The sequence below is a fragment of the Cebus imitator genome, unplaced genomic scaffold (assembly GCF_001604975.1).
Source record: "Cebus imitator isolate Cc_AM_T3 unplaced genomic scaffold, Cebus_imitator-1.0 Scaffold592, whole genome shotgun sequence".
Taxonomy (NCBI): domain Eukaryota; kingdom Metazoa; phylum Chordata; class Mammalia; order Primates; family Cebidae; genus Cebus; species Cebus imitator.
The window spans coordinates 431371-459346 of NW_016107907.1; the positions used below are offsets into that span (position 1 = coordinate 431371).

At 41.1% G+C, this 27976-nt stretch overlaps 1 protein-coding gene across 1 annotated transcript in view; it reads left to right on the plus strand.

The window, feature by feature from the left end:
• DIS3L2 (DIS3 like 3'-5' exoribonuclease 2) overlaps positions 1-27976 on the plus strand; it is a 386191-nt gene that overhangs the window by 171191 nt on the left and 187024 nt on the right. The window contains exons 7-8 of the mRNA XM_017516523.2: positions 17903-18003; positions 24009-24256. Of these exons, the coding sequence (XP_017372012.2) occupies positions 17903-18003; positions 24009-24256 (349 nt within the window). The remainder of the gene's footprint in view (positions 1-17902; positions 18004-24008; positions 24257-27976) is intronic.

A 27976-nucleotide genomic window follows, 5' to 3' on the forward strand; every position in this document is an offset into this window, starting at 1 on the left:
AAACTCCGTCTCAAAAAAAAAAAAAAAAAAAAAGAACTCAAGGTTTTAATTTGTAAGTAAGGATTATGCTATTTTACAACTTTAAGAATAGGGGTCCAAGTGGGTTTATACACATACCAGGCTTTATGTTACTTGCTGGGGAAAGAAAAAGCTGAATACAAAGTAAAATCTGGATATTAGTCTTTGGGCGCACTTAGTTCTTAAGAGGAGAGTCCATAACAGACATGTGCTCTGGATCCTGCCTGCTGTAGACCCTTCAGTGGGAATTCCCCCTACTAAACTGGTAAATACAGTCTGTTCTTGTCCCCAAGGGCCTTGCTTGAACCATGAGTAGACACCTGTCCCAAGGAAAACCAACATATTGACTGGCCAGTGATCCACTAGTTATTTTCCTTCATGGCTTGAGAGCTCTGAAGCTGAGATGTCACATAGAGTCAGGGCTAGAAACAAAGTTGTTAGGGAAAAGAGGCTCTAGTAACCATAGACAGTGGCATATGGACAAGAGGAACAGATTTGTGGGGAGAAGGAGGAGCCATTCAGAGAGGAAGGTGGACAAGGTAAAAGGAGGTGTGGTAGAAAGAAGGAGGGAAAAAATGAGGACAATGTATTTCCTTGGCCTTGAAGGGTGATTAGTGCTTGCCAGGTGAAAGAAGATGAAGAATATTCTTGGTATAAACAGCATCACAGAATTGGTAGGTAGAGTAATACCTATAGTGGGTTTAGTACAAGATGCACAGTGGGGAGTCTGGAAAGGAGGCTAGGAAAAAAATAGGCTGTGGTGAGGTTTTGTAGAATTACCTATGGCTGCTTAGAGCTCTGGATTGTGACGAGTCATCCAAGGTTGTTAAAGAAAGGAGACTGGTCATTAGAAAGGGGAGAAACTGGGGCATGGAAGAGAACCATTAAGACCAGAGATGCTGGAGAGAAAAGTTATGCTTCGAAAGAAAAATAGTATACCTGTTCTTAGCTGTTATTGAGTTTTTTAAAATAGTTTGGACTATATCCGAAATTCTTGTAGGCTATAAGTGTCCAAACCAAAGCCTTCAAATCTTTACTTTTAAAACTGGGTATTGTACCCCTCATTCTAGTACTCAGTATTTACCTTATAATATGCTGTTTCCTTATGTGGCACTGAAACTATAGATGACAGTACTAACACCTTTGCCATGCAAGTCTTAGAACTCCAGCCAGGCCTGCATGAATATGCTGAAACAGTTGCAAAGTGGTTCCATTCCTTTTACCTTGGGATCTACACTTACCCCCCTGTGCTCCTGACAGCAGGAAGAAGTTAGAATGGTCTTTGCCCTTTTTCCATCTTCATAGCTAACACTTTAAGATTAAGGTGTTATAAAACCCAAAGGGAGGGATTGAAATCACCATTGCAGAATTGTAACTGAGACAGTGAAAGAGAGCTGACCTAACCAATTCCATCTTGCTTCTAACCTCCAAGCTATCCTTATTCATTCCTGGGAGTAGGTTTTGGGAGGGGCTTAGTTTACAGTTTAAAACAAGGATGATAACAGCTCTTTCCCAAAACAAACCTACTTCTTGCCTGAAGACTAGATTGCCTTTGTAGGACTAACAAGTTAGGCAGAAGATTAGAAATTATGGTTTAGGAGTCATGCAGCTGGAGCATTCTGACCCACCCTAAACTGCTGATAAGATTAGTGCTTGAGATATTTTGCAGACACTGGCACCACACAGATTGATAAACTGGCTTATCTGATCTTGTGGCCCCCACCTAGGAACTGACTCAGGGCAAGAGGACAGCTTCGTTTCCCTATGGTTTCATCACAGACCCAACCAATTAGCACTCTTGACTCACTGGCCCCTTACCCACCAAATTATCCTCAAAATATCTGATCCCTGAATGCTCAGGGAGACTGATTTGAGTAATAATAAAACATCAATCCCTCCCATCCCCCTGCCCAAAAGACTAGAGATGCTGGAAGACCTGACTAAGAGCAATAGCAGCTGGAATAAAGAGGAAAGATGAACAATACATTTCAGAACTAGAATTGACATTGTTCCGTGGCAGGTCTGATATGGTGCTTAGCCGGAGAAGGATTAATGAATGAGAATAACTTGGTTTCTAGTTTAGCAACTGTGTGGTGCTGATATTCTTAAGTGCAAAACAAAACAAAACAAAACAAAAAACAAAAAAACAAGAGTGAGAAGGACTGTGAATTTAGGTTGTGATTATATGTTGATTTGAGTTTTATAGGGGACATTCAGGTTATGACATCCAGTGGGCAATTGGAAATAGAAGTATAGAACCATAAGAGGGGTGGTGAGAGTTATACATCTGAATAGTGTCCATTAAAGCTATGGGAAATCAATGAGATTGTCAAGTAGGTGGACTATGATTGAATTACTTGAAGTAATCATTATTCTATAATACTAGAGCACAATCTGGAAGATACAGGAAACTCAGACATGGATTACAGGCTTGGATTACAGGCATGAGCCACCATGCCTGACCGGGATGATTACTTTCAAGGAACAAAGGAATACCTCTGTTTCCCTTAGCAGGTATCAGGTGATTGAAGATTATTCTATTTTAAAAAAAAACCACTTAATTTCAACAATTATTTAGATTCAGTCTGCAGCCCATTTTGCATTTAATCTTTATATCGCAAGAATGTATTGAAAGATAAAAGTTCAATTTGATATTTACTGAAGTACGTTATACTCAGGAACCTGAGAATCAACTCCATGTGGGATGGTTTGTGTCTTCATTCTCACTTCTCTCTTCCTGAGATTCTGAGGCTGTTTGTCTGTGAATGATATGGTTTGGCTCTGTGTCCCCACCCAAATCTCATCTGGAATTGTAATCACCATGTGTGGAGGGAGGGAGGTAATTGGATCTTAGGATTTGTTTCCCTCAAGCTGTTCTTGTGACAGTGAGTGAGTTTTCACAAGATCTGATGATTCTGTAAGTGGAAGTTCCTCCATCACTCTTCTCTCTCCTGCCGCCTTGTGAAGAAGGTGCCTACTTCTTTTTTGCCTTCCACTGTGATTATAAGTTTCCTGAGGCCTCCCAAGCCATGCAAAACTGTGAGACAATTAAACTTCTTTCCTTCATAAATTACCCCATATCAGGGAAGTTCTTTATAGCAGTGTGAAAATGACCGATACAAGGTTGGCAGAGTGGCTCACGCACAGAATTACAGACTCCAGCACTTTGGGAGGCCGAGGTGGGCAGATGGCTTCAGGTCAGGAATTTGAGACCAGCCTGGCCAACATGACAAAACCTTGGATCTACTAAAAATATAAAAATTAGCCTGGTATGGTGGCAAGCACCTGTAATCCCAGCTACTCAGGAGGCTAAGGCACAGGAATCACTTGAACCCTGGAGGCAGAGGTTGTAGTGAGCTGAGATTGTGCCATTGCACTCCAGCCTGGCCAGTAGTGTGAGACTTGGTCTCATAAAAAAAAAAAAAAAAAAATCCAGACTAATTCAATGAAATTAAGCTTCATGTCTTCAGAGTCCAGGAAGGGAAGGCTCAAGCCAATCAAGTAGCTCTTCCCTTATCATTCCTCTGGTCAGGATATGCCAGGTTTATTCAGTTGAGTAATGAAGCCTTTTGGGTAACTCGGTATTTTACCTGCTTCTTTAAGCTTTTATGTATTTTTTTCCTTTGTTAGAGACTCTTTCATGGTCACTATTTGGAATTATCCCTGCTTGCAAGTTCATCCTACTGTCATTGATTCCTCTTTGGATTACTTTAGATAATTCCCATTCTCCTTAGAGAATTTTCAACTAGGTTTTTCAAGTCATGCAGTAACATGCCCAGGGAAATTTTTGCCTGACTAATAGACTTGGAGTAATGATGGTTATAACCTGTTGAGATTTTCGAAAAGCTATTGAAGAGTTTAGCTATTGGCTAAAAACTGGGTCGTGTGGCTCTGAATGGGGAGAGGGAACTGACAGCTGCCCTACTCCAGCTGTATAATGTCCACCACTAAGGACAGATCTTATTTAACATTTTACAATTGAAAACTGTCCCTGGTTTTCAGATAATGCTAAAACAGCAACAACAACAACAACCCACCCAATTCTAAACATTAAAAAATGAATGTGCCACCCCTGTGCCTGTAAGTGGAAACAGCCTTCCACCCTTCATACCTTTTCTCTAGTCCCTTGAACAAAAAAAGCTCAGCTGTACTGTGAAGTTCCACATCTCTGCTCCGCAGCTAGCTGACTCCCATGTGGCTGGTCCCCTTGGCTCTGACACTCATTTCAACCCTTTTTCAGAGCCCCTTTGGTACCTGATACTGCACCCATGACTCTGCAGTTCACCCAGGCCTCATTGCACTTTCCCTTCCAGGTATGAATATGCTCTGTGCCCCACCCTGGTGCAGTGGGGCCAGGATCCAAACCTGTCTGGCCAGCTCTGTTCTCCCTCAGGGAAGGGAGTTCCAATGAAATGTGGCAGCACTCTTACTAGGACAAAAAAGCACTAAACAAGAGTTTTTGCCAGTCATTTTTACCTCTTAGTGCTTCATTTTCCTTATTTGTATGAAACTTTTATTATTTGTGTGAAGCCTTGTCTTAGTTACTTCACAGGTTCTTGCATAAATCAGATGATTCTTGCATACATCAAATGAGGTCTTGGAAGGGAAAGCACCTTAAAAAGAGTAAAGCATAGCATTTCATGATGGGCATTTTCCAGACCATTTTTGAAGCCTATTACCTCTTGAACTAACAAGAGTCAAATGAATCTTTCTGCAGAGGTTCTCAGACCACATGGTGTCAGTGATGAGCTTTAATTACTCTCTGGCAGGTCCCTTGCCCACCAGGGGCCTCTTCCCTGCCTCTCCAACCTTTGCTCTTGCACCTGCCCATTCAGACCTCAGGGCCAGCCAAACCAGGTGCCATATTATTGTTCCTGAGCACTCCCTTTCCTCTTCTGCCCTTTTGTGTCTGTGCTTTATCTTTTTGACATGAATGCCACCTAGTTCCCCCATCTTCTGTGAAAAGGCCTCCCATTCTTCAAATGTCAACTGTCATTTTAGATATGTATTAGATATTTATTACTGTGTAACAAATAGCTACAGACTTAGTGGTTACAAACAACACACTTATTATCTCACAGTTTCTATAGGTCAAGAATCTGGATTGGGCCCTTCTGGGTTCCCTGCTTCAGGGTTTCTCACAAGGCTGTAGTCAAGGTGTTGTTTATCTGAAGGTGGACTAGGAAAAGATCTGCCTCCAGGCTTCTGTGACTATTGGTCAGATTCAGTTCTTTGTGGGCTCTTGTACTGAGGACCTCAGCTCCTTGCTGCCCTCAGCTGCTTGCTCCATGGGCCTCTCTATATGGATGCATGCTTTATCAGATCCAGAGAGTCAGCTGGCAAGATGGAAGCCACAGTCTTATGGAAGTTAATCATGGAAGTGACAGGCCATCATTTTTGCAATATTCTGTTGGTTAGAAGCCAGTTCCAGGTCCTGCCCACACTCAAGATTATACAGGGCACAAAGACCAGCAGGGTGGGGGATTATTGGGGATCACAGTAGAGTCTGCTTGTCACAGATGGTTGCCTTATCAGCCTTTACTTACTTTTTTCTCACCAAATGTGTGATCTTTTCCTTTTGTGAGCCTTCTTTATAACAACATATTTTTTCAAGTTTACAGTTCTTCATTGATGTTTTTATAGTTGACTTAAAAAACTTTTCCCATGTGACCGTTTTTGCTCATCTTTAATCACCCACTTGCAACCCCACAATAGTCTTGTATTTAGCAATATAAGAAGAAGGTGCTCCTTCCTTCCATCCTTTGAAACTAAAGAAGGACCAAACCAGTCGCTCTCTTGTTTAATTCCTATTTTTCCCCACAACAGCCGTATAGCATCCATTATAAAACCTTCAGATTTGCCAATTTGGCATCAAAAGCAGTGACTCACTCATGTCTATATAACCTGGCTGGAGTGGTCCATGTTAGTCTGATTTGCACTTAAAGCTGAAGCTTGTTACCTTATAAAAGAGAAGCAATTTTCCATCAAAGATGCTTCAAGTATTAGCTGTTTCTGAGCAGTGCATTGTTGTGTTTTCTAGGGGCCTACGTGGATCTCAGAAATGATGCTGTCTATAAAAATGAGTTTATTCTCCTTTAAACTATCTAGTTTCTTTTCCCTTGTAATGTTCACTTGGTAGTCCTACTATTTTCAGGTCACAGCAAATGATTTGAAAAAGAGGACAGGCTCTTGGGGAAGTAGCATTTTAATTATTTCCCTTTTGCCCAGGCAGTGGGCTGGATGCCATTATTTCTGCTGGAGATACTCAAGAGTGAAATATCGAATGTGCTTTAAGAGGCTTGGAATATAAGAGAGATTTGATATATATTTGATATATGTGGGCTTGCAGACCCAACTGCACTCATCTAGTCTAGTGTCCCATGGTTTGAGGCTGGTCTCTGCTTAACTCTCTCAGATGGCTTAACACCTTTTTCATTATTTGCAGTTTTAATGGATAGCTAGCTAGTCCTTAGAAGACAGTTAAAGAAACACCCATTTGACTTTAGTAAACACCATATTTCTGGTGTTGATGTGATCACATCACAGAAAGAGATGAAGCTTGGCCTCTTTAAGAAAAACTCAGATGGAAGTGAACTTAAACTTGGAGGAATCATTCATCTGTTGAGTAAGATGCAGAATTAGTAAGTTAAAGCCAGCTAGAGATGGAAGCACGTAAGTGTATACCTACATTTTGGGTCTTTGGGGAGCCATGAGACTAAAAGCCAATTAAAACTTTAGTAGAGAGAAATTTAAATGTGGTTTCTCCTGGGCAAGAGAAAGATTTGGAGCAGAGAGTGCTCAGGGAAAAGCAGGAGAGTGTTGAAGATGTAATTAATACAGTTAATAGCTGGGAATGGGAATCAGTGCAAAGCCCCATTTGAGAAGACCCTGCAAGGGACTCCAGTTTGGGCCTGAGAGCCACAGTATCTAAGGCTCAGGTCCAACTCAGTAATCTGAAGTCACTGCATGGCCAGCTTAAAGAGGAGGGTGACCAAATTCTGCCTTCCTAATCTCCTACCAATCTATAAATTAGAACAGTGAAGGAAAATTGGGTAGTGAAAGGATGTTTTTCCCCTTTCACTGCTTAGGTATCAGCTTCCTTTTTATTCCTTTATTCATCTTATTGCTCTAATATGTTAAGGCTTTCTTTTCCTCAGCCTCTGCCCAGTTTATCTACTCTCAAATGAGGTTATCATAGAATTAATATACCACACCTCTACCCTAAGATGTAGAACCATATCCCTGGCTTGGGCAGAGGACCTTATCATGCTTATCACCCCAGATTTGAAATGTGTTCAAAATAAGAGTTGATTCACTCTTGCAGTGTCTGTCACTCAGGCATATCTCTTAGGTATCATGTTTTCTTTTCCATTTTCACTTCCATCAATGCTGTTTGGATTCTGAAGGTAATGTGGCAGCACGTAAAGAGGATGAGGTGCTGGCATCCATGAGATTCACATTTGAATCCTGCCCCAGCCACTTCTGAGCTGGTCACCATGGGCAAGCCTGTTATTTGATATGTGTGAGCCTTTAGAGATAAGTTTACTTATGTCTAAAACCAGCATGATAATCCCTGCCTACCACATGGGACTGTTGGAGAATATTAAATGTGGTATGTATGTAAACAACCTAACACAGTGCCAAGTGCAGGGACGGCTCAATGACAAGCTACTAATGGTTAGTTTGAATGCATTGAGCACAATGCCTAGCATGTTCAAGGCCATTGTTTTGAGATGTCATTCACTTTCAAGCCTCCCCTGACATTGTGGAACACAGAGCTCTGCACTTAGTGGGTCTTCTTTACCTTCTCTAGCACTTTCAGCTGATGTGTTTGGCTTTGATATTTCAGAGGAAACAAAAGCTGACCCCTTTGTGATCCCCTGCAGCTTTCAGCCACCAGATTTACAAATGGCTTATGTCTAATCTCCCTCCCGCCTACGTTTATTTCCATACAATGAAGTTGGCGTTTCTCTGTCCTTCCGCCTGAGTTAACCCTTCCCCTGGGTTCTGGATCACATCCCTTCCTGTCCAGAGACCCCTCCCTTTCGCAATTGTGCCCACTTCAACCACGCTTTCTTTACTGATTCCTATCAGCAATTAACCATGTCCAGGCCTCCCTTATCTTAAAAAAATAAAATATTAAAAGCCATGTCATGATTTCTGTCCTCCCCCTACAGCTTCCACCCTGTATTATTCCAGTCCTTCACAGCCAGACTTCCTGAGCTGCTTCCATACCCTCATCCCCACAGTCTACCTCCCACTCAATTTCCCAGGCACAGCATTCTGACTTCACTTTTCCTTCATTCAAATTAGTCTCACTAGGGCCACCTGTGACCTTGTCACTAAGGCCACACTGCTGACTACATTTTCCCTATTGAAATGTTTTCTTTCTTTGTCTTTTCTGATTCCATATTAGCCTGATTTTTCTCCTACCTCTGAGCACACCTCAGTTTCCTTTGCAGACTTTTCTACTTTTGCTTTTCTTAAATGTTGGTGTTCTCCACTATTCTGCCCTAGGTTCTCTTCCCCTCTAATTCTGAACAGTCCCCCAGGGAATCAGTCTACTCATGCGTTTGCTCTCTGTACACAGGTGACTCCCTCATTTCTGTTTCCAGCCCAGACGTATTCTTTGAAATGTCAGATCTAATATCTGATACCTCAAACTAAATACTGACTGAATTGATATCCTCTCTTGGTTGCACTGAGATACTCTTCCTGTGGTGGCTCGCACACTTTAGTGTGCACTGGAATCACCTGGAAGGCTCCTGAAACTACAGAGTACTGGCTGCCACCCCCAAAGTTTCCGAGAGTCTGTAGGTCATGGATGGGGCCTTTTATTTTTCATTTCTAAGAGTTCACAGGTCATGCCTATGTTGCTGGTAAGAAAGCTCTGTTACAAGGAAATCAGGCAGTCTTACCCACAGCCTACTGTACCTCATATACCTCCCCAATTCCCCATTAGCATCTAAATATTATAATTTTGCCAGTTTTGCCTTCTAAACACCTCTCTATCCACAGCCTTCCATTCCCTTGGCCACTAGTCTGATTTATTGCAGTAACCTATTAACTGGCCTCCTGCCTCCAGTCTCACTTTTCCTAAACCTGTTCCCTGTTCAGAAACCTGTCTAAGCTTCTAAATACTTTAATCATGTCAGCCTTTTGCCACCATTCTCCTATAGCCCCCCATTGCCTTTGTGGTAATCCAAACTGTGTAACGTTTACCTGGCCTCTGCCTATCTACGTAGTACCTTCTCTTGTTCCTCCTTACTCTGCACAGCATATATCAAGCACACAGAAAAATATCAGCAATTTATATATAAAACAATTACTGAATACTTACTGTGTTTTAGTCCCTATGACACTTTAACAGACATTAATGTCGTTTAATCTTCTCATTAACTCCTTAGGGTGAATTACATTTTATAGATAAGGAGATGTGACCTGTTTTATAATGCTGCCATTGTTCTGTATACTAGTCCTGTTTAGTCAGTTGTGTCCAGAGTAACAGGGTTGGATTCACTCAAAACTCACTACAGGCAAGGGGCAGTGGCTCATGCCTGTAATCCTAGCACTTTGGGAAGCCGACGCACGTGGATCACCTGAGGTCAGAAGTTCAAGACCAGCCTGACCAACATGGTGAAACCCCATCTCTACTAAAAATACAAAAATGAGCTGGGTGTGGTGGTGGGTGCCTGTAGTCCCAGCTACTCAGGAGGCTGAAGCAGGAGAATCACTTATACCTGGGAGGTGGAGGGGGCAGTGATCTGATATTGCGCCATTGCACTCCAGCCTGGGTGACAGAGGAAGACTCCATCTCAAAAACAAAAACAAAAACAACAAAAAAAACTTACTCCAAGAAACAACAACAACAACAAAAACATTAATAGTATCTAATAATTTTTTAAAAATGTACTTGTGCTAGGGCACTACATGTAAACATAACTTATATGAACTATTTCTGGTATGCAAAGGAGGAAATTCAGAGACAGAGTAACTTGTTCAATGCTACATAGCTCAAGCTCATAGGAGGTAGGTTTGCATTTAGATCTTGTGACTCCAGAGCTTGTGCTATCTGTCATGCCTATGGTTGGAAGCAGTGAAATTAGATATCTAAGGAGAGCTGTTTATTGTTAGGCAGCTTTTAAAATTTAAAACCCATCACTGTCTATAACTGAATTATAAAATTTTCCACAACCTTCCTACCCTAATAGGAACCTACCCACGTGCATCCATCTTTCTTCCAGATCCCATCGTACCTTGGTGGGAAGAGCTTGGACTTGGAGTCAGACTGGGTTCTGATGTGCCTCTACTAACCATCTCCTTGGATGAACCCTGGGATAAGTTACTTCACTTCTTTGAATTGCTGGTTGCTTTTCTTTAAAATTCAGGATATTAGCAAGCAATGGGTTTCTCAAAGGAAAAAAAAAAAAAGCACCTCAGGATAATTATACTTTCCTCATGGGGTTGCTGAGACAAATGAATGTGAGTACCCACTTCTGTCCATCCTTGTGCCTTAAGAGATAATACCTTATCCGATAGTGCCTTAATGGAACATTGGGTACTATTGTAATGGCTTTCTTTACCATCTCTCTGCTTGTGTTTACTGTGAAGATTGGCACTGCCCCCGCCTCCTCACCCCTGCCATTGTTACCCTATCACTACTCCCCTTCTATGCCCTACACTGCTATCTGAAAAAGATTTCTAAGATACAAATCCTAGGGACTTTCCATTAATAGTTATAGTGGGCTATTATTCAGATGTACCCTCCCACTGAAACAACTAAAAATATTTGGATTAAAAATAAAATCTCAAAGCATCAAAGAACTGATGGGCATTACCAGGTTAAAATTGGAATTGATAGGACATTGCAGATTTGATCAGCAGTTGTTGGGGACAGAAATAATGTCTAGACTCCTTACAAGAAGCTGGAACCCCAAAGGGCTACACCATTAGGGTAGACCTGAAATATAGCAGCTCTCACGTGGAAATGCAGCCCAGTTTCAAGCTGACTGGGTCAATCAGAGAATCTAAAGTCTTGAATTGGTTTAAGGACTGGTAGTGCCTCTGGGTTTCTGGCAAAATCAAGTGGAAATTATTTCAAAAGAAAGGTTTCTTCAGTGTAGGCCTCAGATTATTCAATGACTAGCACATAAATCTAACCAAGCATCCAAGGAAATCATACTTCAAAGACAAGAACCATAAGAAACCACAAACAACAGAAGCAGCCCTTCAAAAATGTCATCAGGTACTAGAATCTTCACAGTCTAAAAAATGCCTATTTCCTCTGTTTAAAGAAAAGATAATGTTGAAGATAACTCTGATTTGTGACATAGCAAATTGGAAAAGAAGCCAAAAAAACCTTCTAGAAATAAACATTAAATTAATGAAATTAAAAACTTAGTGGATGAGGAAAAGTACATGTTTGAGTAAACATTTTGAAGAGAAAAACTCATTGGATAGATTTAACAGCAGATTGGATAAAGTGGAAGAGAAAGTTAACAAACTGGAAGACAGTAAGAAAAAAATTATCCAGCGTATTGCATGGAGAGAAAAATAGAAAATGCAGACAAGAGGGCAAGAGACATAGATAATAGAGTGAGACGGTTTAAATAAGTTGAATTACAGTTCTAGAAGGAAAGGAGACAGAAAATGGGCAAAGGTGAAATTTGAAGACAATGGCTGAGATTTTCCATAGCAGGTGAGATAGCATTAAGCCGATCAGTGACTACAAGTAGAATTTTTTTAAAATCCAAATTTAGATACACTAGGAGGCAACTACTGAAAACCAAAGGCAAAGAGAAATCTTAAAAGCAGCTGGAGGAATAAAAGATTGTCTTCAAAGGAGCACTAGACTGACCAGGATAACCTCTTCTCATTAAATATAATTTAACCATTTCTCATTAAATATAATTCCAATCATGTTATTCTCAGAATTTTCAATGATTTTTTATCCTTAATATATAAAATAGATACTCTTCAGAATGTCACATGAAGCCTTTCATGGTCTGGTCCCTACAACTCGTTTAGGCACACAAGGCCTTCCTCCCACTCAGTTTACTCTTGCTTGTGTTGTATGCCTTTGCACACTCTCTTCTCCCTTTCTAGAATGCTCCCTATTCTCACCCCACTGGCCATTTACTACTCAGCCTTTCCATTCTCAACTCAGTGGTTAGCTGCTCTGTCAAACTGTGGGGCTCCCGTCTCATTACCCTTAGGCACACTGCTTGCCAGCAGTCACCAACATCATGTGCTTTCATGTGCATCTTTGCCCCCCTTCTAACATATGGGCTTTCTGAGGACAGGGCTTGGTACTCCATCGATATTCAGGATGCTCACTGGGTTGACTCCAACGTTTCAGGAAGTCCCATGCTATTTAAATAATAACTTGATACAGGTTTTCATGGTACTTTTTATAGTGTCCCAATTCTAGCTAGTGTGGAGAACAGGTCACCACCATCAGCACCAGTGTCCTGCATGCTGTCATTGACTGGGTCCTCCTCTTCACTACCCCTGTTTCCTCAGTGAAGCTGGAATAACAATACCCACCTTAGCCATATATAAGTTGTAAATCAAAAGAGGTAATATAGGTAAGCATGCTGTGAAAATTCTTTAGCATCATACATTTTCATTAGGTTTGTATCAGAGTGAAACTTGCTTAGGCCTAGGGATTCTGTGAAGAAAGGAGCTTATTAGTGCACCTGAAGATTCCCTCCCAAGCCTTTGCCTCGACAGGAGCTAGAAGTAGGGTCCTAGAATGATAATAAGCACTTGTTATGCTCAGAAAGTTACAGCATCACAAATGATTATTCACAGGGTATGTTACCTTGCCCCTGTGAGGACTTGTGTTTTCATTTCTACATTTCACCGGAGAGAGGGGCCCATAAAATAAATTTTCCTAGTTGGTTTTGAGAGGTCCAGACGGGACATATTTTCATTTATAAATTCATATTTCAGTCTTCATTGACCTCTCTTTGGAAATTGTAAATTTCTGTGGCCTTTTATTTAGAGATTGAACACACTTGGATTTGTCAGCTTTGGACTTAAATCATTGCCACTGTCTTAATTTGGGTTGTGATTGTGTCTTACCTAGATTCTAATCTCAGCTTTCTAAGGTTTCTGCTACCATTGTCTCTTCATTCCGGAGTGCTACCAAATTCATAGCCTTAAAATACGTGTGTGATACATAACTCTAAAGAGAAGAATTGCCCTGGCTTTTATAATGCTTTATAGGATAGTGTTCTATAAAACATTATAATGCTTTCATTGTCTGGGCCTGTATGTTAGAAAGTATATTCTGCAGGGAATAGCATTAAATCCTAAAATATCAATGGCTCAAACAAGAAAGAAGTTAATTTCTATCTTACGTAGAAGAAGATCAGTGACCAGCAGGCCAGGGCTTATAGGATAGCTCCACAGTCTTCAACTCATTCTGTTGTGTTACTCTGCAGAGTAGTAAACACCCTTGACCTGTGACCTCTAGGACCAAGATGAGTGCTCACGGTCCAGCTATCAAATCCACATTTCAGCCAGCGGGATTGAGAAGAGGGAGATGGCTGGGCCTCTGCCCTGTAAGGATACTCCTGGAAGTCATTAACAACACACTTTCCCCTGCATCTTGTTGCCTAAAATGTAGACATGCAGGGATGTGGCTGAAGGAGGTGGCCTTTTAACTAGGCGGCAGTATGCCCAGCTAAAAATTGGAGTTCTTATTACCAGGAAAGAAGAGACTGGATAATTGGACAGTAACTAGTCCCTGCCACAAGGCCATTCTACCAGCCTTATTTCCCCCCTGTTCTAGTCCCTCCCCACCCAGCATTGTTTCCCCAACCTATTAGTAGTTACAGTAAATCTTTTACTGGGCCTTTACCATGACAAGCCCACTCACAGATCTAGGCCTTTCAGAAGTTCTGGCCTTTGTCTGGAATGGCCTTTAACTTCCTTATTTGTCTTTGAAACATCTATATCTAATATATCCTTCAAGCCCCAAGTCACTTCCTCAGTGAATTTTCTTCATTAACAGTGACAGACCATTACACCTTACTTGTGCATATAGCAGTGTGGTGCACTGGAAGAGTTTCACGGATTTAGTAGTTGAATGGACTTGGGTTTGCGTATCCTCTCTCCAGCTTGGGCTGGAAAGTTTCCTAGTATATGAATTTTATGTAAAGCCACAGCCCAGGTCTGTCTTCTGAGTTCCAGACCTTCATTTTGAACTGCTTACTCAGTTTCTTCACTTGAAGTTCTCATAGGTGGCCTCTCCAATAGAACCACCTCCGAAAAGAATTAGTGCTCTTTACCCCTTCCTCTAGTCTTTCCTGTGCCATAAGTGATGCCACTATCAACGTAGTTGCTGGTGTCAGAAATCTGAAAATAATCCTTGATTTATTTAATAATCCTTAAGCTCTCCTAGGTAACTATCACTAAGTCTATCAGTTCAACTCCAAAATATGTCTTAGTTCTATCTCCAATACCTGCATCACAGCTCCATCCTCTCATGTCTAGACTATTGCAGTAGCTTTTTTTTTTTTTTGAGACGGAGTTTCGCTCTTGTTACCCAGGCTGGAGTGCAATGGCGCGATCTCGGCTCACCGCAACCTCCGCCTCCTGGGTTCAGGCAATTCTCCCGCCTCAGCCTCCTGAGTAGCTGGGACTACAGGCACGAGCCACCATGCCCAGCTAATTTTTTGTAGTTTTAGTAGAGACAGGGTTTCACCATGTTGACCAGGATGGTCTTGATCTCTTGACCTCGTGATCCACCCGCCTCGGCCTCCCAAAGTGCTGGGATTACAGGCGTGAGCCACCGTGCAATAGCTTTTAACTGGTCTCCCTACACCAACTCTTTGCCTGCTCTTATCTTGCCCTGGGCAATGTCACGCTCTTGCACAGAATCCTTACCTATCTTCCCATTGTACTAACATTCTGGCTTTTTATATTCTGCAAGGCCCACCCCTGACTTGGCACCCATCTACCTCTCATTCTCATCTCTAGCCATGCCTGTTCTTGTTCACTGTGTTCCGGCTGTGCCTCATGGTTGTCTTTCTGGTCCTTGATTATGTGAAGAAATTCCTGCTTTTGCCCTTTACTGTGTGCCGTTCCTATCCTGGGAGTCTCATTCTCCTCTTCACTCCTGTATACACCGTCTTCATGTCTCAGTGTAAATTCTTTCCCTGATCTCTTACATAAATCATATGTCCTTTCCCCCATCTTTTTGGGATTGTTCTTTCCTTCTCAGCATTTATTACGGTTTATATTTTATATTTTTGAAGCAGGGTCTCACTCTGTCGCCAAGGCTGGAGTGCAGTGGAATGATCCTGACTCATTGCAGCCTCTACCGCCTGGGCTCAAGTGATTCTCCCACCTCAACCTCCCAAGTAGCTGGGACCACAGTTGTATACCACCACACCTGCCAATTTTTTTTGTATTTTTTGTAGAGACAGGGTTTCGTCATGTTGCTCAGGCTGGCCTTGAACTCCTGGGTTGAAGTGATCCTCCCACTTCAGCCTCCCAAAGTGCTGGTATTACTGCCGTGAGCCACTTGCCCAGCCTATAATTGTATATTTATTCAGTGATAATTTTACAATATTCCCTCATTAGTCTATATGTTTCATAAGGACTGGGATCATATTTCTTTCACTTAACACTGAATCCTCAATGTCCAGTGTTCAATAAATACGCATGGAATAAGTAATAAATGATTTTGTAATTAAACAATGTAGTAAATTCTCATTAAATTGACAACTTTGCTTTTTTTTTTTTTTTGAGACAGGTTCTTGCTTTTTTGCCCAGGCTGTAGTGCAGTGGCTCAGTCCCGGCTCACTGCAGCCTTGAATTCCCAGGCTCAGGTGATCTTCCTTCCTCAGCCTCCTGAGTAGCTCGGACTATAGGCAAGCACTGCCATGCCCAACTAAATTTTGTATTTTTAGTAAAGACAGGGTTTTGCCATGTTGCCCAGACTGGTCTTTAACTCCTAGGCTCTAGTGATCTTTCTGCCTTGGCCTCCCAAAGCACTGGGATTACAGGCATATGCCACCCCAAACCAGCCTACAACTTTACTATTCAGTGTGGCAAGACATGGTTGTTGGAAATGTATGAAGGTGATTCACCTATACAGCCTGGCATTGTGTTTCTTTATGTGCATTGACCATTATGTATGATTCTCACCTGTAAGGCAACAAACCTTGGTTTCATTTATTAGAATGTAACTTTAGCCTCATTTCTGCCAAGATATCCTTTTGAATGTAGAACCTGAAAAGGTCTAATACCTGAAAATCATGATTGGGCCCACTTCCATGGCTTGCCCTCTCTCTTTAGATGTAATTTGGTATAATGTTTTGAACATTTGACTTGCTGTTGTTGGGATGGAATCTGAGGTAACAGTCATTTTAAATGGAGCCATCTTAAATGATCACTTAATGATCACTTTCAGTGATCATCACAGAAAGCTGTTTGCCCAGGATTTAGGCTGCCTTGGAAGAACCAGTCCTCTCACTGCACTGTCTTGATTGCCAGCTTTTGAGACAAAAACAGTTGTCAAATATCTAAATAGAGAATACTTATTCGTGTTAATTCCACCCTTTCATTTTTTCCTCAGTTACCTTGTTCTGCAGAGTACATTGGCGAGATATGTTATGGAACAAACAGATCAACAACTTGTGTGGTTTTTTCTCTCCATGATTATTAAAAAATCTGATGATTTTGGAATCCTGAATTATGGGTTTAAGAGAAAAGATCAACCTTGCTGATGTCCTCTTTTACTAATAGACAGGGCAGTCTACAATAGAAAAGTTTGTGTTTGCTTTTTCTTTTTCGAAAACAATGAGGATTCTGCATTCAGAAGGCACTTCAGTAGGTAGATTTCAGCATAAATGGAAAAGCAAAGTTGATCATTCTTAAACCCCGGTAGGTCAGATCATGTCAGTGTTTCCAGAGTACGCCCAGAATGGTAAAAGTTGGCTTTAAGCTGAGTTTTTGCTAAAAGGCAGCCAGTCCTGAAAAGGATTGCTTTATTTATTTTGGCCTCGGCAACATCTAAATTATGATAAGTGCAAGTTTCTCTTAGCTTTCTGGAGAGGCTCCCATGTAAATTGGTTGTGACCCCTAGAATCCAGAATCTCTAACATAGTTGGATAGAATATTTTGTGGGGAAATCTAATGTAACAAGTAAAGATTCAAAATTTTAAATGTTCAGAAGTGTGTAATTTGCTGCTTTTGTTCATGAGTGTTTTTAATACTTCTGGTAGAGAGCCTAACTGCCTCTTTCCTAGGGAGATGTGGTTTCAGTTTCTTGGGTGAATGTGCATTTTATAAGTTTTTAAAGAAAGGAAATTAAACATTAAAAGACTTTAAGTACTTTACTCTTTATATAATGTCACTAAGAAAAAGCCAGGAAAATCAGGGTTGGGTTTATTTATTTATTTATTTAATAAATATAATCTATTTTCCACCATTTTGTTTGTTATGGCTGGTACCAAAGTACTTTTAAAAGTTAACATTTATTATGATTTTGGTTTATTTCAGCAGATGTGCATAATAAATTAACCTATCTTTTCTTTGTTTTGGGCTGGGGCAGCATTTAACATCTAGTTTTTTGGCATTTTGACACACAGGCGATTTAGTTTAATTCAACACTTATATAATATTTAGTATGTGAATAATGTTAAGTAGATAAAATGTGGTCTGCTGAGGCTAAGTGTTCAGTCTAAATATAATACAGATATGTGACAGGTCACCTAACCACTGGGAACCTGGGGTTCTTCTGTAAAGTGGGTATTTTGGGGTAATTGGTATCCAAGCATCTTTCTAGATCTGAATTTTAAAATCCCATGAATTGATATGCATCTAGTTTATGCCTTCTCTTCTCTCTTTTTTTCTCTTTTTAATATAGGAAAAGAGGATGGTGATGCACCAGTTACAAATGATGAGACCACCTGCATTTCACAAGACACAAGAGCTTTACCAGAGAAATCCCTGCAAAGATCAGCAAAGGTCATTGCCTACATATTTTCTCCATGTGTCCAAATGGCTTTCACCTGAGCTACTTGTTGAAGATCTCCTGTGATTCAGTCAGGACTGTAGTTGGTCAGTTAATCAGAAAAGTTAGTGAGAGCAGAGAATCATAAAAAGTGAATTAAAAAAAAAAAAAACTTTAAACATATAAATACAAATTCATCTGTCTGCCTTTGGATAAGGGATAAAAGCCTTTTCTTTGAATGTGGGTATGTTGATTGGAGTTCTGTGTTACCTTTCTTGCTTAAACCACATTTGTAATGCAGCATTTATCACTTCCAGTTTTGGTAGAGTGAGAATTTAGACACTGGAGAAGCAGTATGAATATAGACTCTCTTCAGATTTATGTAGTTTTGCTCCAATTTTTTTTCATCGTTACCATGCCCATACCTAATTAAAAAATAATTTTTAATGTCTTTTTTAGTTTTTCCAAAGTATTCAATTTAGTTACAGAAACAATTGTTTTTATATTCTTATTTCACTGTTTTGCACAATTCACTTGTATTCTTTAATTATATAAGCTAGTGCAATTTTCGGATGTGGGATGAAACACAGCTGACTTCTTTTTTTTTTGAGACAGAGTTTCGCTGTTTTTGCCCAAGCTAGAGTGCAATGGCGCGATCTTAGCTCACTGCAACCTCTGCCTGCTGGGTTGAAGCAATTCTGCTTCAGCCTCCCAGATAGCTGGGATTACAAGTATGCACCACCATACCTGGCTCATTTTTTAAATTTTTGGTAGAAACAGCATTTCACCATGTTGGCCATGTGAACTCCTGACCTTGTGATTCACCTGCTTCGGCCTCCCAAAGTGCTGGGATTATAAGTGTGAGCCACCGTGCCTGGCCAAACACAGCTGACTTCTAACTGTGCAAATAACTCATAGTAGCAGAAATGGAGCAAGGGCAAAGTATAAAGTGGCACAATGGCATAAGGCTTTATGTTCCAGAGACCTCCATCAGTGTGTTTCATCTGGGAATACAGTGTGCTTACTCCACCCAGCAAGTTGGTTAATAGAGTATTTCTCCTGCGTACTGACATGAGGAATTTCTAAATTATACTTTGTATATTTGAATACTAACTGTGCTCCAGGCAGCATGCTAGGTGTGGGAGATTAGAATGAATGAAAAGCCTGGGGATGGATCTGGCTCACAGACCTGTTTTGTTTGACGTGTGTAGTATTTAAAAATTTTGATTTTATGGCTTTCATCAAAAAAAGAGTTGGCGGTGGGTGGGGGTGGGGATGTTCACATTAAAAATTAGACTTTTGGCTTCTCCTGTCAAAACAAAGCATTTAGTAACACGGGCCAAATTCCTAAATCACTTTAGTCAAAGCTGAGTAGAGGCAACCCTCTCTCTATGGAACCTGTGTTCTGTGATTTGCTACTGCCCTCCGAACATGTTTTCCCTCTCCCTCCTCCCTATCTCCCTTTCTTTTGGATAATGTTTTTTAATGGGTTCAACCTAAAATTGCAAGGCAAAACAGCACTTGGCTACAAAGCTTATGCTATGGTAGAGTCATTTCCATGACAATTAACATTATATGAATTGCAAGTAATGTAGTAATGTCAGCTTACTTTATACAATTCCATGCTGTCAAACATTAAAACAAGAAGCAAGAATGTCCAGTTCAGATAAGATGGGATAGACCTTTTTTTTTCTTGCTCCTCTCACTGAGTATAACTGTAAACCCTAGAAAAAAGAAGAGGCAACTAAAGGAGAATTCTGAAAGGTGAAGAGAGGAAGGTGAACTAGTTACGCCAGTACTAGAGAAACATAATGACAGCAGGGACCTCACAACCCCCAACCAATAACAGCAGCAACAGAAGGGGTCCCAGGCCCAGTTTCTGAATGCCAACCTAGCAATAGAGGGTGGCCCAGCTAGACTCATTCTTACTCACTCAGATCTGACAGAAATCCTTCCAGCAATACCAGGGAATCCCAACAGCACCTTTAAAGAGCCCTAATGATAGTAGGGGATTGGCTTTCCTTCCTCCCTGGACCTGCAACTTTTCTTTCCCACCAGGAGACATCAGGTATCTGAGTGACTCCAACAAGAAGGATTCTAGAAGTGGCCCAGCCCAGGAAGGCTATTCCTATGAGGCTGAGACTGTCATCTTCTCAGAGGCACTGAACATCCAGAAACACTGGATATCTACCTAGAAAACACCAGGAAAGGGGATCTGGCCACAACTAGCAGTCAAGTATGGGAAGCCCCCTTATCTCACAGGCAAGAGATCTTCCCTCCCTCACCCAGAGACACCAGCAGCCAAGTGGCATTAGCAAGGGAGATCTGGTCATAATGGGTGTGTGGTCCAGGAAGCCTCTTTATCCTTATGGGCCAGAGACTTCCCTCTCCCACTCAGAAACACTGGGCAACGAGGAAGCACCAGTAAAAGAGACCTACCACAACAAGAAACCGCAAATGGGAAGCCTCTTTGTCCTTGCAGGCTGGAGATTCCCATTCCATACTTAAACTTGGGGAATTTCCTTCCACTTACATAGGCAGTGCCAGTAGAGACCAGCAGGAGCCCCAGTGATATCATATAAACCAAACATACCAAGATAGCACTGCAAAGGCTATTTTCCAAGGAAATTGTCATCGAAACGACAGCCCACAAAAGTAGGTCCGGACCTGCATGCTAAACCTCTAAAGAGTATGTGACTGCCTTCTAAAATAAAAGATTTAAATGAGACCCAGAGTGTCTTAACATGATAACCAAAAGGTCTATTATACAATTGGAAACCACCCATCGTACCAAGATCCAGGAAGATTACATGAGTGAGAAGACAATCACCTGATGCCAACATTGAGTTCTTGCAGTTATCTAACAATGATTTCAAAGCAGCCATCGTAAAAGTGCTTCAATAAGCAAGTGCTTCATAAGATTTAGAAATTATAAAAAAGCCGGGCATGGTGGCTTACGCCTGTAATCCCAGAACTTTGGGAAGCCGAGGTGGGAGGATCACCTGAGGTCAGGATTTCGAGACCAGTCTGGCCAACATGGCGAAACCCCATCTTTACTAAAAAAAAATACAAAAATTGGCCGGGCGCGGTGGCTCAAGCCTGTAATCTCAGCACTTTGGGAGGCCGAGGCGGGTGGATCACGAGGTCAAGAGATCGAGACCATCCTGGTCAACATGGTGAAACCCCGTCTCTACTAAAAATACAAAAAAAAAATTAGCTGGGCATGGTGGTGCGTGCCTGTAATCCCAGCTACTCAGGAGGCTGAGGCAGGAGAATTGCCTGAACCCAGGAGGCGGAGGTTGCGGTGAGCCGAGATCGTGCCATTGCACTCCAACCTGGGTAACATGAGTGAAACCCCGTCTCAAAAAAAAAAAAAAAAAATTACCTGGGTGTGGTGGCACATGCCTGTAGTCCCAGCTACTCAGGAGGCTGAGACAGGAGAATTGCCTCAACCCAGGAGGCTGAGGTTGCAGTGAGCTGAGATTGTGCCACTGTATTCTAGCCTGGGTGACAAAGCAAGACTGTCTCAAAAAAATTTAAAAAAAAATTAAAAAAAGAAAAATTATAAAAAGGACCAAATGGGAATTATGGTATTGAAAAGCATAATAACAAATAAAAACACCATTGGATGGACTCAGTAGTAGAGATGACACAGCAGAGAACCAGCAAACTTTAGGACAGATCAGTAGAATTTACCCAATCTGGACAAAGAGATTATAGACTGTAAATAATTGAACAGAGCCTCAGGGAGCTGTGGGATAACAAAAAGATTGAACATTCAGACAACTGGAGCCCCAGAGAGGATCAAGAGAGTGAAGATGAAAGGAGAGATTGTGCAGAATGGGGACAGGTGAAAATACATCTTCAGAGAATTTACAGTTCTAGCAAAAGTTGTATAACAATGTATAATGCTATCCATCTGTACAATTGTAATTTCTTTTCTGATCAACTCTATACCTTGCGTTTAAGGTTAGAGAATACCAGTGACTGAAATGTTCCAGGACTGAGGGTTTTTAGGGTGGAGTTAGTGGAAGGACCAGATGATAGGGGATTTGACAGCTTGGGTAAGAGGACTTGAGGTGATAGAATATGGTGGCTCAGGGCTGGGTGTGGTGGCTCACGCCTGTAATCTCAGCACTCTGGCAGGCCGAGGCAGGCAGATCACTTGAGGTCAGGAGTTTGAGACCAGCCTAGACAACATAGTGAAACCCTATCTCTACTAAATAAACAAAAATTAGCCAGGCGTGGCGACTGGTGACGCATGCCTGTGATCCGAGATACTCAGGAGGCTGAGGCAGGAGGATTGCTTGAACTTGGGAGGCAGAGGTTGCAGTGAGCCAAGATCACACCACTGCACTTCATCCTGGGTAACAGAGTGAGACTTTTTCCCAAAAAAAAAAAAAAAAAAAAAAGTGTGTGTGTGTGTGTGTGTGTGTGTGTGTGTGTGTGTGTGCGTGCATACATACATATATATATGATGGCTCTGAGAAGGGAGGAAAGGATTCGAGACTTAGACATAGCTAACAGACTTGCAGAACAGGCAAAGGTTAAAGGTGCTAGAAGTCTTGATGTGAAAAAGCCTGTGGAATGCAGCACTGGAGAGCAAGAGAGCTGTGTGATGGATTAGTCTGAGAGGGGGTGTTGGGATTGAACTGGTACCAGATGATGCTGAGGTGTAGCCATGAGGATGAGTTGCTGAAATCAAATAGAAGTGAAGGCCACTGGTGTTGAAGAGAAGGGAACAATGAGGACAGGATGTTGACTGTGTCACTCACCTGGATGGACGTAGGAGAGGCAGACTGTAAGCCAGGTTTCACAGAGTAACCAGGAGGCCAGGAGATGACAATAACAGGAATGGGGCCACCTGAACCAGAAGAGGGTGCACATACATGCATGAGGCTAGAAGAGTAAAGGTCTGGATGTGGCAGTGCAGCATGGGAAAACACGGACACCCATTTCAGGGGCCGTATATGGGAAAAGGAGATCCTCTTCACAAATGGGATGGGGAGACAATCCTTAGGACAGATAGTTACATGCAAGGGGGATCCCACAGCCTTCTCGAAAGAGGGCACAGCAGCTTGTTTAAAATAGATGTTTTTTCAAGGAGGAAGGAAGAGTTAAGAGAAAGAAAGTAGAGCATACTTTGGGCTGGCATGAGGAGACAGGTGCCGTAAGGTGCTTTCCTGTGGGGTAGTAGCTGGGAGTGACTGGGGGAGAGGTGTGGCGCACCCAACTGGTTTGGATATTTTCTGCAGACAGGCTGAGATTCTACATGGAGTCAGGGACATACAGAAGAGCAGTAGTCAGCTCAACTGCAGGCTGAATCTTTGCCCAGGGGTCTGGTGGGACAAGACTGCAGACTGTCTACAATGGGGAAAGGAGGCAATGCAGGAAGTTCCAAGGCTGGGTGAGGGAGAATATTCACTTTCTCAGAGAATACTTCTCTCTTGATGGAAATAGCATGTGTATGTGGTGGAGTGGTGGCCTCAATCTTCACCTAGTAAAATTAGAACTTGGGTTTAATCTTGGAAAGAAGGAAGATAAAATATCTCTCCTTTCAGCTGTTGAAGACATAATTAAGTAATTTATGTCTAATAACCCTTTGTCTTTTACAAAAAGCACCTACCATGTTGTTTGTGTGAGATACTAATATTGTTCATGTGAGAAAAATATAACGTGGAACAAATACCTGGAGGTATACTTCCCTGCTGGAGTCCAACATGTCTTTATAAGACACAGGTCATAGTAATAAAAGTGCTTTGATTTAATTCATCCGTGTATTGCCTAATTTTTCTTGGGTATATGTGCTTACTAGACACTTGTTGCATCTTAAATATAGATTACTTAGTCACAGATCATCACTGAGAGAGGCATTTATTTTGACCTAGAAAAACTGACTTACTTTGACCTGGAAAAACTGCTAGTCCCTGCTAGTTGATCAAATTATATCCTGCTGACCTCTCCCCGAAGTGTAATTCAGTCTGATAAACAATACTGACTATATCTTTGGTGTTTTTAGGTGGTTTACATCTTGGAGAAAAAACATTCTCGAGCAGCAACTGGCTTCCTCAAACTCTTGGCTGATAAGAACAGCGAACTGTTTAGGAAATACGCCCTGTTTTCTCCCTCAGACCACCGAGTGCCTAGAATTTATGTGCCTCTCAAGGACTGTCCCCACGACTTTGTGGCACGGCCTAAAGATTATGCCAACACACTGTTCATCTGCCGCATTGTGGACTGGAAGGAGGACTGCAATTTTGCTCTGGGGTAGGTGATCTCTGGTAGGAAAACCACAGGTCACAGGCAGAATTCAGTGTAGATGGCCTTTAGGTAAACTTTTGGTGTATTTTAATTATTATTTCTTGATTGAAGCATGTTTTCTGGTGTTATTTTGGTCCTGATTCTTCAGAAGTCACTTTTAGCTGCCACCTCAACTGGTTGCCTGTATGTTCCTTGAATTACCAGGCAGTCATGTTCTTGTTTTTGGTTTTTGGCATAAAACATAAGCCATTCTAAGCCTCTACTTATTTAGTTATGTCATGTGTCCTATTTGTACTTGTGTTACCACAGATAATTCATTGCATCAAACAACCAGTCCTCTCCTTGCAGAAACTTGTGTTAAACTATGCAAAGTCTAGGAGTATTCAGGAGACCCCAGGCTCCTTTGCTTTAAAATATGAACATGAAGGCATATTTGAATGGTATTCTTTTTTGGTATTGATCTTCAAAGATTTCGCCTATGGCATTAAAAACTACCCTATTGTAAGAAGGAAAAAGGTACCATGCTTCTGTGGAAGCTATCAGAAATCAATCTAACTTAAATATATACATGACATGATCCAGACCATCATGGATGGCCACTTCATTTTGAACTGAAGAAATGACTGGACCCAGTTGTTTCACCAAATGCTATGCCTATTTTCTTCCTAGAACTGGTATTCATTTTGAAAGAAAAGCAGTAAGTTTTAGCTATGTCATTGAGTATTACAGATGATGTCTGGTTTATGTTTCACAGGAAATGACTATAAAGGTATACAATCTAGAAAAGAGCCTGTTGATTTACTTTTAGTCTAATTTAATGACTTGATTGTTGGTTATCTAACTTGTACAGGATGCACCCTTCTGGGAATGTCCTATAGTTAGGAGAGTTAGCACCGAATGGATTGCTACAATGTCCTGCTTTTATCAGGTTTATTCTATACTTAGGTTCTTATACCTGGCAAAATAAGCCAAATCAAATGTGTGTGTCATATATAAGTGTTTCATATATAAGAAACATTACCCTGTGCCACTTTTTCAGTTACATGAAGATTGGTGTGATTTATATGATCTCATAGCTACTTAGGAACAGTTTTACTCTCAAGTGGTAGGATTGCAATGTCATCATTTTTAAGCCTAACTCGTTATCCAAAAGTGACGTCAACCCCTTGAGCTGTAAATAGTCCTTCTTACAAGCTTGCCAGTTTCTCACCATCAAATCAAAAGGCCCAGTAATGACTGTGCCACCTGGTCCCTGTTGATTGTGCAGCCACATTCTGGCAGTGAAAAAGGAAAACTTTCACATCAAACCAGGAAATCCAGCCTTGTCTTTTATCTGCCTTTCTGTAGTATCCCATTGTGCGTCTTTGATTGGACTACTTCCTTAGTTTTCAAGTTATAAGAGTGTAGTCAGGAAATCTTCATAGTGTGAGTTTCTCTTATTACTTTCATGGCCTTATCAGTCTTTTTAAAATTTTTATTTTTTACAGTTAAGCCATTACTTCCTCAGGATCCCTTTTCTTAAAGTTCAAATACAACAAAAAGGGAGTCAGGTCTTTGAAGCAGCAATCACATTTGCTGGATCTAAAGAAATAATATTTAAAAATGATAGTCACATATTAATCATATAATTTTCAAAATAAAAAATGAAAATCATATATAGATAGAAACATGATGCTTTTTCTCTACTTTCTTAATATAAGGATATAAAAATTGTCATCTATGGAAATGTGCCTTTTAAAATCTTTGTGAAAAAGAGAAAATTTATTTTAAGAAACAAAATATGGCAGGTTTTCCTGATGAAGTTCTAGATGACGTCCGTTGTATGAGGGGTGAAGCTGCAGCTGTTGCGTATGTTGGTGGTCGCCTTGTCATTTTGTTCTGGTTATCTGTTACTGATCTTTAAGAACTGAGGTCACCGTTTCTTAATCAGAACATGCTGTGCTATGACTGCCTAGGCTTTCTCCCTTATCTTTGCCAGGCCTTGACCAGGAGTGTGACAGTAATACCTGTTGTGAGTGTGAAAGTGTATGGTTAGCTTCCACATTAACTTTCCCTAAAAATCAAGTTTAGCTAAGGTGACTTCCTTCTGAATTTTTTCCCTACTCCTAAACCTCTGCCCTTAAAAGTATTAGACTTCTTTGCCTATGTAATTGATTCTAATTATTCAAGTTCAAAGTCATTTACCTCTTCTGTAGATAAAGCTAGTTCACCAGACATGTTTTGATCCAACTATGTGTAAAGTACTATGTTATATTATCTGAGAAATATGAAGGTAAACAAGCTATGGATTCTTTATTTAAGGAACTTATGGTCTACTGCATAAGGATTTTTGTATATGTATACATCATAGGGATAATTTGATTCTAAGAAGTGGAATCCCACTTCAGCTAATTTAAATAAAAGTAGAGATTAATATAAGAAACTGGTGATTTTTATAAAAACCAGGGGAGGAAATGGAGAAAGTCTCATGAGAAAATCAGAACTAACCAGGCAACAGAGGAACCACAGTTTCTCTTTCACCCCTGTGACTAGCCAAGCCACCGCACAGTATCTTTTCTTTACCGCTTTTTACATGTGAGCTTCTGTTTCTCTCTTCATAGTAGTCTACCTGCTCAACAGCATACATGACCCCAAAATGGCACTGCCAGTCCTATGGCAGTTACATACTAAAGTCTAGATTATAGTACAGAATTTCTATGGTGAAAAATCTTTTTGGTCTACCTTGAGGCAGGTATTTTCTCTGGCCAATAGTTTCAAGCAGAGGTAGGGGTCCAGAGTCCTATGCCTCACACCCAATTAGCAGCACTGTGGGACTCTCTGGGAAAGATTGTGGATAAAACAGATGACTTGAATGGCTTATCTCTTTGAGTTCTACCTATAGTACGAAGAGAATGTTGTAAGTTCTTCCATAGGAATAAAATAACTTGGGGGGATTTAGAGAGGCGGTAGGTGAAGGGTTAAATCCAGGATCAATTTCTTAAAGGACCCAGGCCTCCTTGCTAAAAGATCACTTTGACTGAGAGTAAAGAATAGATGAGAAGGGACATGCCTGGCAGCAGGGGGTCATAATACACTGTTGCAGTAAGACAGATGAGATGGGAGAACCTGAAATAAAGAGTTGCAAAGGAAACAAAAGAAATGAAAAGATTCAGGGGAGATTAAGAAGGTAAGTTCTCCCAGATGTGATGACTGATTAGAAGTGGGGCATGAGGAAGAAGGATGGAATCTTGGATGAAGTTTCAGGGCTCTAACTAGGGGGAATGGGTGGACGCTGATGACATTTAACCACAATTCATTGGGAGCAGTCTCAGCTCCTTCCATGGTCTTCGCTATCAGAAATCAAACTTGCCATTTCCTGGGCTGACTGTGTATGTTCATAGTTCCAAACTTTTGCACATTACACTTCTTTTCCTAGCAGTGGCTTTCTCCTTTTTCTAGTGTTTGCCTGGTTGAAATACTCAACTTTTAAACTTAATTCAGTTGTCCACTCAAAAAATGTTCTCTGACTTATAGGCCTTTCTTCTCGTGCTCTCATAGCTTCTATTAGTACTATTATTATAGCTCTCATCTGTTTGGATTGCAATTGCTTATTTGTTTTACTTGGCCATGAGCTCCTTTAGGACAAGGACACGTGATGAACATTTGCTGGCTGGTCAGATGAGTAGATGGAAATGAATTGATGACCCCAACGTCTTGAGCCAGGTTGACTAGGAAGATGTTGCACCA